Source organism: Miniopterus schreibersii, assembly GCF_964146895.1.
Source record: "Miniopterus schreibersii genome assembly, chromosome: 8".
Lineage (NCBI taxonomy): Eukaryota > Metazoa > Chordata > Mammalia > Chiroptera > Miniopteridae > Miniopterus > Miniopterus schreibersii.
The window spans coordinates 51,905,299-51,917,559 of NC_138109.1; the positions used below are offsets into that span (position 1 = coordinate 51,905,299).

The following is a 12,261-nucleotide window of genomic DNA, read 5'->3' on the forward strand; positions in this document are numbered from 1 at the left end:
TATTGCTCGAAAGTGTTTCTTTAGGTGCGAGCATCCTTTTATGAGAGGTATACTTGCTTAAAAAGTGTATCATCATCATTTCATCTTGGAGGCTTATATGTATGGCACAGTGCTCGTTGTGGGCACTCAGTGAACATCCGCTGAATAATTAGTCGTCTCCACATTTAAAAGAAAGGCAACTTTAAACTAAAAGGTTTTTAAAGAGTATAGGATTTAAATGCCCCTTCGTTGAAAAGCAACAGAGCAGTATAAACTTGCGTAATTTTAGGCCAGTATCCACACACATTTTCTTTTAAAAGCCCAACAGATAGTCGTCCACGGTTTGTTAGGGTAAATCTTTGTGTGTCTTTAATAAGGTTGAGCTTGGGGAAACTAACATAACGTCTGTCTTGCTATTTTATGTTGATAGAGTCGTATAAGAAGGATGTGGAATGACACTGTGAGAAAACAATCTGAATCTTCTTTTATCTCAGGTGACATCAATAGCACTTCAACACTTAATCAAGGTCAGTTACTAGGAAAATTTACAATATAAATTTTGTACCTTTTGCCAATTTACAGTAATTCTAGAGAAAATTGGGAACTTTTCTGTCAAATGGGTTTATATCGATCACAAGCTCCTAAATCTGTTGAGTGAATATTTATCCTTTATTAAAGTACATATAAATTCCTTTTTATTTAGTATTGTCATACAAAAAAAGTATAACTTTAGAGTTCACATTAGGAGTAAGGCTAGAAAAAGTAGTTACTGAAAATATACTTTGCCACAGATTCAAATGTTTTCCTAGTGAGTACAAATTTATTCTTTTAACTGAGACATTTACCAGAGTTTTCCTCCTAAAACCATCAGTACATTTAGAATAACTACTAATCACATTAAACAATGCCAAAATTCCTGTTTGCAAAAGTTTTTATTTTACATTTCTTTCAAAAAGTAAAAAGTGTCAAAAACATTTATAGTAAGTCTTCATAAACAAAATACATGAGAATTTACAAAGTAATTCTTTCTCTTTGAACTGTTTCTCATGTGTCTACAATTAGAACTTTAAATTTATCATCATCAATGTGATTCTTACAATAAGCTGGAAAATAAAATAATTTCACAAGATAAAGACACAAGTGCATGTACACACACGTATTTCTGCATGCAAGCTTACTCAGTTTTAGTTTGGTATGAAGAAAATCATGTTGTTTTATATATCAGTGGAAAGGTAATTTATCCAGGTAATTTTAGTTTTGTTGTGCTGATTGGTAATATAACATTTAATGTTTTATCACAATGACATTTTTTCATTGTTGACATTGCTTTGATAAGAGTTGGTTTAAAATGTGAAAAAAGGAGCATGTATGACATCAAAACCAGGTTGAATCTTAAAATATTTTTGAGTCAGATTACATTAGCTATGCAAAACTTGTTTGATACGTATTGAAAGGTTTGTAATTTGTAAATTAGAATAAGTGAAATGTGTGTTTATTCCACGGCTCTGATGTTTTACCTAATTTTGTTAAGATGACTATCAAAGAGGAAATGAATTATTCAATGATTCATTCTTGAAACCTGGCAAATAAAATTCTTGTTATGTAAAATTTGTGAATGGTCCAATAATTCATTATACACAGCCTTTTTCTTCCTCAGCATGTGTGCTCTTGCATTTACTAAGAGAAGCTTTGTGCAATGTGTCATACTTTTTATCTGTTTGAAGTTGTTTTTCCTCCTGCTTGTATCAAAGTTGGTATTAACACAGATGTTTTCATGAGGGATAATCCCACACCTGTAAATTCTGAAAGTTTGAGATTCCCTCTTCTGGGCCTCAGTGGTTAGGTTTTTAATATTAAGCAGTAACATCTTGAAACATAATGTTGATCTCTGTGCATTTAATTGCCATTTTTGTTTAACAGTGATTTTTTGTATAAATTAGTAAATGTCATCCTCAGCAGGTGTTTACTTGGGGGACTTAGAAAGCACCTGTGAATTACTGAAATTTAACTTCCCTCTACCCTTTCTCCTTCAAATTAGTAGTTCAAATACAGTCAGAAAATTTCAGCAGATTTTTCGTTGCCAACTTGTTGACTACCCTTGATGAATACAAAAAGTACTGTACTGCAACTGTAACACTAAAATAAGAGAACTGATGTCTTGTCTTTTCTTTCCTCTCCTTCCTTTTCTTTTCTTTTTTGCTTTAGGAATGACTGGCAATTACCTACTAACAAACCCTCTTCTTCGACCCCACGGCACTAACAACCCCTATAACACATTGCTCGCTGAAACAGTTGTATGTAATGCCCCTTCAGCTCCTGTATTTAACTCACCAGGTGTGCTTATACTTATGAATAAAACTGCCTTTCTTTGCTGCTATAAACAGAGCTCTGAGCTTTGCCCTTTTTCTAGAATATTCAAGTTGCCATATATTTATTATTACATTCTTAGTTGCTCAATTGAAAAAGAATGGTATTGACCATGCCAGGCTTCTAAAACTGCACTATATTATAGTAAAAATTCAGTCACAATAGTATTTACCAATAATTATCCATGTTTTTGACACAGGTGGCATAAATCTTAATATATTATTACAGGACTGACATCACATGGTCCGAGAGCCCAACTTCAAGATTTATATCATTTAGAGGTATCCTATCTATGTAATATACTGTTCAGTTGACTCTAAAGCTTGCCGATAGAATTTGCTTTTGGAATGAATTAGTTAATAAAGATGATTTGGATGCCTAGGTTTAGAAAACTACATCCAGCATTATCAATGTAACCCAACTATAGTATAGTGCAGCTTTATGGTAGTTTTTCTTTTTATACTTAAAATAACTTTGAAAATAAAGTTAATATTAGTCAGTTTATACCTATAGTTTTGTGTGTGTGTTTTAACTGGGTGGGGAGAGAGATTGTCACTAACCCGTTCTGTATTACTGTGTTTTCTAATAGCTTATTTTTTTAAAAGCCTATATATTTAACAGAATTTTCAAGATTTTGGTAAACATTATCGCATAATTACTGCTAGCGTATAATCTTTATTTGTGATGGATATTTGCCACTAAATTTAACACAGGAACTTGGCTTCTGTGTGTTTTTTTTTTCCTTGAAATTCCTTTTTAACGTAACTGCAGCTTCTCTTTTCATTCTCTTGTTTTTCTTACTTTCCTTATGCTTTCCTCTAGCAACCTACAGAGAGACAAGTATGGGAGTAAAACTTAACTTTGCCTATCAAATGTAAATTTTTTCAGCATGATTTTTAACCGGCACAATTAAAACATAACTAGCAGTCATGAAGTAGACTCAGCGGGCAAGTGGTTCACAATTTGCAACTAAAAAGTTACCAAATTGAAACAGTACATCTGTCCGTACTGCCCTTTCGCAACAATAGAGGTCTGTAGCAAATGCTGTCCATGCTTAAGTATAAGCAATGCTGAAATAATTTGCTTTTTAAAGCCTGAGGTACTGTCAGCCAGAATGCTTAATAATTGACTTGTCATTTCTGCATTCCCACAGTCATCTTGCTACAGGCTGTGGACAGTCTTCAAGTGAATTACCTGAACTTGGGCAGAAAAAGTTGTCTCTTCAAAACCAATCAAAGATGTGCTTAAATCTGCAGTATATCATAGAAAACACTTTCTGGATTATCCAGTATATTTATTTATATTTATTAAGCCACAATAAAAAGAAAGAAAAAAATCTCACCTCTGTAGGAAACAAATGGTAGCCAGTGATCCATCCATCCTGTCACCTGTAACTTAAAACACCAAGTGTTTTCCGGTGGTGGATCTTATAAATAAAGATTGTGGTGCGTATATCAACTTACAAAGCTAGAGAATTGTGTCAGCCACGGTAAAGGAGGCCTTATAAATATCATAACTTCATTTTGTCATACATGGAGCATGATACCAGCTGAACTGTCAGTGGCTCAAATTTAGAAGTTGGATCGGAATTTTTAAAACAACAGGAGTGACCAACAAATATCATCCCCCCATTTTCTCATTTTCTGCTAATGATAATTTATCAAACAATTATCATATATTTATTGGTCATGCAGTTGAGTTTTCTAGGATAAGCTGCAGCTTTAAGAGTTGAGTGAGCACTAAAAAGGGAAATTTCCTATTTTTTCCAAGAATTAAACGTTTTTCCTAAACTCCTCCAAGCCTTGCATACAATGCAGCAGCCTCACAGTGGTCAGTTTCATTTCAATAACATCATTTCATTCTTTTTTTTTTCTTTTTCAGACCTATCTGTAGACAAGTGATTTTTTCCCCCCCTCTAGGATTTTGAGAATGAATAACCTAACTTTCCATTTACTTTCCTATATTTTTCTTTTCATTTGCCTGAAAAGCACTGTGATGTCTTAGTTTACATGTTTATGTGTCTGTAGAAAATACAACTCTGATTCAAAGAGAGCATGTTACCATTTTTTTTTTCTTCCTAAATCTCCTTTCATATCTTCAGTAGACTTATCCAATCTTTCATTCCTTTAGAGATACAAATATATTAGCCAAGGCTGACACCCTTTTCCCATTCCATAGTTAATATTTATCCTTGGTTTAATTTCTGTGACCCATACTGAAGAGATCGCTGACATTTCTGCGTTTAACCTCCATGCCCGTGGTGTCTGTGGGCCGGTCTCGTGCAGTAGACTGCTGCTGGTTCATTCGGTGCTGTCACTGTGACTGATGCGGACTGCAGGGCTGCAGGCAAACACTTGACCACTAGGAGCCTGGGGCCATTGCTATTAGCATCAAAAATATCGATATCTCAAAATAATTAAAGACATATTAAATGGAAAACTAAAAGGCTGCTATTGCTGGTAATCTAATTTGTTGAACCCTTGCTCTGACTAAGTTGCTGAGAAGCTTAGAAATTCTTCATCATGTTACAATAAATCATTTTACTTTCTTTTATATATCAGCTACTCTTAGGCCAGATAGCCTGAGCAGACAGACATGATGTGAGTTGTCCAAAGTGAGTCATTCCACCTGCTGTCTGTCGTGGTGTTGGATGGTGCTTGTGGGCCCCTGGCCCGGTCCGTGTGAGAGATGGCTGCCGTGTGTGTTTAACATGAATTCTTTGTATCTGTCCATTGTTTTCATTCTTTTTTTTATTTCATCTCCAGAAAAAGGAAATGTTAGATGTTGTTTAAAAAAAGTTGCTTGCCACTTACGTGGGTTTGTGTTGTTGTACATTTGCCTTTGGTTTTTGTATGTGACTTGTTCCTTTTTAATTTAGTGTTGTTTAGGACAAATTCTGTTAATTTTATTTTTATAAATCATAGTCTCGTACTTGGAAATGTAATTGTCAGTAATGAATTGCTTTGCATTAACTATGCAAGGGCATGGAGTGAAGTCTTTTTTTTTTTTTGTAAGTGTCAGAGATTTGACCCAAAATCAATGAACTACTGTCTCCCCGAAATTGATGAAGTAATATTCTGGATGCCATCTTCCCTCCCTAGAAAAACAGTATTATTCTTTCACACTTTTTCGTATTACCTAAGGGGTTGCAACTGTTTACAGTTGGGAATGCGGGAAAGCTTGGCACTTTCCAAGTGTTAGCTTTCAAATACAACTTTGTCCTGAACGACATTAAAACGTCTTGTACAAAGGAATGAACGATCCTTTAGGAAGGAGCGGAGGCAATAACGGAAACCCCGTTTTCTGTTTCAGGACATTCACTGAACAATGCCAGGGATACAAGTGCCATGGATACTCTACCGCTAAATGGTAACTTTAACAACAGCTACTCACTGCGCAAAGGGGACTATCACGACAGCGTGCAGGTCGTGGACTGTGGACTGAGTCTGAATGACACCGCTTTCGAGAAGATGATCATTTCAGAGTTAGTGCACAACAACCTGCGGGGCGGCGGCAAGACTCACCACCTCGAGCTCACGCTCCCCGTCAAGCCCGGCATCGGAGGGAGCAGCAGCGAGGACGACGCCATCGTGGCCGACGCGTCGTCTTTGATGCACGGGGACAACCCGGGGCTGGAGCTGCACCCCAAGGAGCTCGAGGCGCCGCTCATCCCCCAGCGGACTCACTCGCTCCTGTACCAGCCGCAGAAGAAGGCGAAGGCGCAGGGCACCGACAGCTACGCGTCCCAGCTGACGGCCGAGGCCGAGGACCACCTGCAGTCGCCCAACAGAGACTCTCTGTACACGAGCATGCCCAACCTCAGGGACTCTCCCTACCAGGAGAGCAGCCCGGACCTGGAAGAGGACCTGTCCCCCTCCCGGCGGAGCGGGAGCGACGACGTTTACTACAAGAGCATGCCCAACCTGGGGGCCGGCCACCAGCTCCGCCCGTGCCACCCGCTGGGCAGGGGTAACAGCGACGGCTACATCATCCCCATCAACAAGGAGGGCTGCGTTCCCGAGGGCGACGTCAGGGAAGGGCAGATGCAGCTGGTGACGAGCCTCTAATCGCGCGGCCAGGAGCGCCCGGGCCACCTGCCAGGGCTCGGGGAGCCAGACTCCGCGGCCCCGAGCGGTTCCCTCAGACTCTGCCCGAGGCGCCGGCCCGGTCACCTGTGGTTTCCTCCAGTGTAAAGAAAGATGACTGAACCTTGCCGTTCTGTGAATTTTTATAAAACATACAAAAAAAAAAAACTTTGTATATACACAGAGTATACTAAAATGAATTATTTGTTACAAAGAAAAGAGATGCCAACCAGGTATTTTAAGATTCTGCTGCTGTTTAGAGAAATTGTGAAACGAGCAAAACAGAACTTTCCAGCCATTTTACTTGCAGCAGTTTGCGAACGAAATTTGTAAATATGGCTGCACCATTTTTTGTAGGCCTGCATTGTATTATATACAAGACGTAGGCTTTAAAATCCTGTGGGACAAATTTACTGTACCTTACTGTTCCTGACGAGACTTGGAAAAGCAGGAGAGATATTCTGCGTCAGTTTGCAGTTCACTGCAAGTCTTTTACATTAAGGCAAAGTTTGAAAACATGTTTAACCACTAGCAATCAAGCCACAGGCCTTATTTCGTATGTTTCCTCAACTGTACAATGAACTATTCTCATGAGAAAAAAAAAATGGCTAAAGAAATTATATTTTGTTCTATTGCTAGGGTAAAATAAATACATTTGTGTCCAACTGAAATAGAATTGTCATTAAAATAATTTTAAAGGGTTTGAAGAAAATATTGTGAAAAAGCTCTTGGTTGCACATGTTATGAAATGTTTTTTCTTACACTTTGTCATGGTAAGTTCTACCCATTTTCACTTACTTTCCACTGTATACAGCGTTCTGCTTTGACATGTTAGTTTTTATCCTTACATTGAAGTTTCTTATTGCCAAAAGAGCGCGTTTTATGGGGAGCAAACTCTTTGAAGCCAGTTACGCCATGCCTTGCACAAATGTGGTGAAATCTAGAGAGATGGGGTGTCACCCTCTGTTTAGTCTGGAACAGAGGGCAGAGAGCGCACTGGGCACTTCTCACAAACTTTCTCGTGAACAAAAAGGTGCCTATTCTTTTTTTTAAAATAAAATAAAACATAAATATTACTCTTCCATATTCCTTCTGCCTATATTTAGTAATTAATTTATTTTATGATAAAGTCTAATGAAATGTAAATTGTTTCAGCCAAATTCTGCTTTTCTTTTCATCCCTTTGTGTAAACCTGTTAATAATGAGCCCATCACTAATATCCAGTGTAAAGTTTAACACGGTTTGACAGTAAATAAATGTGAATTTTTTCAAGTAGTTAACATGTGCACTTTTATGTATGATACACAATTGGCTTTAACACGCTGGTCCTTTCCTACTCCTCCCCCTTGGATATGTTTAGATCCCTTCATCATATAACCCATGGGTATGTGAAGGAATACAATTAAGTTACCTGATGGTTTTATATGCTAAAAAGTATATATTTGTATTCTGATTACCTATTACCCATGCTCAAAATTTGGCCCATACGTTTCAATCAGGGGAATATATTGAAAGCTTTTTTTGTTTGTTGGATTGCACCAGAACTTAAAAAAGAACAGTGGAAAAAAGAAGGGTTGCAAATTCTACAATCAAATTGAGGAGCATAAAAAAAAAAAAATTGATTTTTCAGCATTATTGAAGACATTCCTAAAACATACTTTTACAGTTTGAGGATTATAAGTATCCCTATAGGGAGCTGCGAATGACAATATTTGTTATCGTGGAAAGGTTTAAAAATCATATAATTGAATCTCAACAAATAGATTTTTTCCTGTCCACATCATAAGCGTTTATACCAAATTCTTCTACAGCTTAGTGGTTCTTTCCAGTGCTCCTACCAAGTTAGAAATCACTTTATTTTATGGGGACACACTTAGTCATGCCTGTTGAGTTTAAAAAGAGTAATGAGAAAAAAATTTTCAAGTATATATTTATATATCTAAATGTGGATATAGTAAGGTAGACACTATATAACAGAGTATCAATATTTAATAGTAGGGTAACCATGGAGGAGTATATTCACATGTAGTTAATACCTAACAAGCTGGAGATTGACTATAAGAAATTATATTTCTATTCAAACAGATTTAATTCTCTGAGGATAGTCATATTTCTTTGGCTAAAATTCTTTAGCCACTTACAGAATTTTATTTGCTGGAAGGGGGTATTATAGAATCAAACATTTTCTATTTTATACTTCTTTCCTTTCAAAGCCTGAAACTATACAGTGTTGTGTGATATGTACTTCCCAGGATACAAACTATGTTAGGATCAGGTTGGTTCATTAATGAATTACCAATTAAAACCCCCACACAGCATTGATTATTCAGTTAGAGCTGTTTCTCTTGAAGCAGTTCTTAAAACTGGTATGATGGGAACAAGTACCTTTTAAAAGTACATGTTCTCTTTTAACAAAGTAATTTATTTTGAGTCTTTATATTAGAGAATACAATTTGGAAGGTATCATTCATCTTTGCCACCAAAAGAAAAATTGTTTTGAAAACAGATTTCTTTGTAAAAATACATCAGTGTTGCCTTAAATTCCATCTAGGCTTCCTCCTAGTAACAAGTTAATTTCTTAAGTTTAAAATTATTAATCTACTGTCTGATGCATTACTCTGTTTATTAGCCCAGTAGGTTCTCGGGGTCTGCCCAGACTTCACCTGGATACACAGTGTCTACATCCTTGATTGTTTCTCTTTGTGATAGTCACAACTGTGAACTTTTATAAAGTCACATTATTGTACCTCTTCCCAGGGACAGTTACTCTGCTGGTCTGTTCATAATAAGGAATGCTTGTTTTCAATTTGTTTTAGATGTAGCTTGATAGGGATTAGTCCAGATTTACTTATTTTAAAATCTAGGCTTGTGTGTGTTCTAGTTACAAAAGAAAAGTAGAGCTTATACATGTGTATATATTCATCGTACAGGCTTTTAAAATCATGTATGTGGGAGAGAATCCATACAAGTCTCAAGTTACTTAAATATGTTGCCAAGTCCAGCTCCTCCACATTCATTTGAGGGTAGTTACATATAATATTTTAACCAGTATAACAACAGGACAGAAAATCACCGTCACTGTTCTCTCCCCAGTAAAGAAAAGCACCATGCACAAATTCATTGCCAGATTTCAAAAGAAATATTCATGTGCGTTTGTTCTAACAGTGTTTTCAGGACCCCTGCTTTATGTATTTATTTAAATGAAAAGGGAGAAAATGTACTTTTCCATCAACTCAACTTTGAACCTCAGGCTTCAAACTGACCTTTATGATGCTCTCATGGGATATAATGTTTTGTAAAGAACATTGACTCACTAAGAATTTTATTGTGGTTATAACCTAAGTAGAAAAACTTGAAAGAATGCATACAAGTTGAATTTTTGTAATGAAAACAGCTCTTCGTATTTTATTGATACTGAAATTTTCTTTAAAAACAGTTATTCCTGCAGTGTTTTACAAATAAAAAAAAACTACCTGTGTTCCAGATATTATTTCTCTTTCCATGAAACTGTTGCATTAAACCTCAAACATGAGTATGAAAAGGTACTGACGTGTTGAATATAGATGCGGAGGGCTTCACAGGGTAATAAAATTAGGGTGCTTTTTGGTGAGAAGGCCTTCCTGATCACACGCTTCCTGCGAGGGAGCCTGCAGGTGATGTCGAGCGGCCCTTAAAAGCAGACTGGGAGCAGAGCCGAAGGATGAGTGAAGGGTACTGGGTTTGGAGACTAATTCCTGGCTCCTTCATTATCATTTGAATGGGATGGGATGGGAATTTTCTGTTATGTCACTTTGAGTGTCCAAATGAGCATAGAAACACATTATGTTAGCTAAATGCACCAAGCCCAGAACTTGGGTGTTTAAGGATGTCACATTTCTAACCGGTATACACTTGGTGCATATCACTGATGCTTTGTTCCAAAATGTAAGGGACTGATGGAAGCTCCTGGACATTGTCCAAGTTCAACTCAAGGCACTATGGCCACCATGCTTTCAAGGCCAGGCTGACATCTCTCTGTCAGGGGGAGTTAATAATAAGCCGTAAGTGTACCATGTAATTAGGCTAATTAAGTGTGCCGTGTTTTTCACATATTGGGATCAGACCACCCCTCCTCTCTTTAAGGCCTCTGGAGTCGCCATCCTTTCCCTGGTGGTGGTACTGTTTACTGAGTGCAATTTCTCAGGAAGAAGTCTTCAGAAGTCAGTTCGATTTTTAAAGCTCATTTAAAAAATATTGTTGAAAGGATTACAGATGCCCCCTTTTCCCCCACTGACTCCCTTCACCCCGCTCCAGCCCCTCCCCAGGCCTCCCCCGAACTATTGTCTGCCTGTGGGCTAAGCATATATGCATATAAGTTCTCAGGTTAATCTCTTCCTGCCCCTACCTTGCCCTCCGAAACACATCAGTCTGTTGCATGTTTCAGTGTCTCTGGATTTGTTTTGTTCATCAGTTTATTTTGTTCATTAGATTCCACATACACGTGAGACCGTGTTAAAGCCCAGTTTTAACTGGTGAAGTTTTTCTGAATTAACGCACTGTGAAATGCTGTTGGGTATGCTGGCTTTTAATGCTATAGATCATTGTTTGAAATAAGAAATAACAAGACAAGTAACCCAATACAATTGAGCTCACCGAAATCTTTACCTGCTGTGGGGAAAAAACACTGTCCCGTGAATCTTTCACACATTTCTCTATTTGCTTCTGAAACTGTAAGACCAAAATCTCTTAGAAATGTTTTAAAAGCATAGTTAATCTCAAGCAAACTAGTGATGATCAATGTTTGGGTAGTTTATTGAATATTTTTACATAAGCATTTTTAAATCATATGTCGGAACTGAGCTTTTTAAAAAGCATTTGGCAGTCCCAGCAACGTGGCTTTCTTGCTTGATTTTATTAGGCAAAAAAATGACTGATCTTTTGATATTCTCTTAGAAAGGCTGGCAGCTACGATATAGAACACCCAGGAACAATAATGATAGATATCAGAAATATTGATTAGATGAAAGATGCAGTAAATGTTTTTCTGCTGTAATATCAATCTTTATAAATACATGCCTTTTAAACCAAAACATAGCAGTAGCACACAGTAAATTCTTTTAACACTATAATAAAGGAGCTACAAAGCACGGTGTGTACTCTTTTAAAGATACCGCAGGCAAAATGATTGTGTCCCATTTACTAAGTTTACGTATTGCACCAGAATAAAAGTGCTAGCACCTGGCATTTAATAGGCGCTTGCTATATGCCAGGCGCTGTGCCATCTGTTATGTTCTTGATGGCAGCAATCCTCTGTGAGGGGTACTCATACACTTCTGCAAAAGTAGAGAAATAACTTGCTCAAGGTCTTATAGCTGGGGAGTGGCCGAGCCTACACTAGCGTGATGTTCGTTTGGCTCCAGAGTTGAGCATTTCACCGACATGTGCCACCTCTGGCTTTACTCCAGTTTCCAAGAATATTCCTTAGGCTCGATGGACTCTTTGCTGGGACTGCAGTCAGAGAGGGTTTGTTTGTTTTGAGTCTATAGAGCTGTAAAGTAAAATGAAGTGCTCAGTTATTGCCCTGGCGGTGTGGCTCGGTTGGTTGGAGCGTCTTTCCATACACGGAAAGGTGGTGGGTGCGAGTCCCAGTTAGGGCACAAACCAAGGTTGTAGGTTTGATCCCCGGTCGGGGCCTGTGTGGGGGCAACCAATTGATGTATTTCTCTCATATCGATGATTCGTTCTCTCTCTCTCCCTTTCTCTAAAATCAATTTTAAAAAGGTATTAAAGACATCAGTGTGTTTCAGAAGAAGATACCTCTGGTAGAAGATTAAGAAGTGGGCCCATTAGC

General features: G+C 37.7%; 1 protein-coding gene across 15 annotated transcripts in view; it reads left to right on the forward strand.

The window, feature by feature from the left end:
* Positions 1 to 7,706, forward strand: part of ADGRL2 (adhesion G protein-coupled receptor L2) — a 178,002-nt gene extending 170,296 nt beyond the window's left edge. For 6 of the 15 annotated variants that reach the window (XM_081145430.1, XM_081145432.1, XM_081145434.1 and 3 more), the window contains 2 exons: positions 410 to 506; positions 5,659 to 7,706. In XM_081145430.1, coding sequence (XP_081001556.1) covers positions 410 to 506; positions 5,659 to 6,413 — 852 coding nt within the window. In that variant the 3' untranslated portion in view covers positions 6,414 to 7,706. Of the gene's footprint in view, positions 1 to 409; positions 507 to 2,184; positions 2,314 to 2,545; positions 2,628 to 4,907; positions 4,961 to 5,361; positions 5,461 to 5,658 lie in introns of those variants that run through there. The other 9 variants (XM_081145425.1, XM_081145436.1, XM_081145437.1 and 6 more) reach the window with 6 other exon arrangements.
* Positions 7,707 to 12,261: the final 4,555 nt, after the last annotated feature.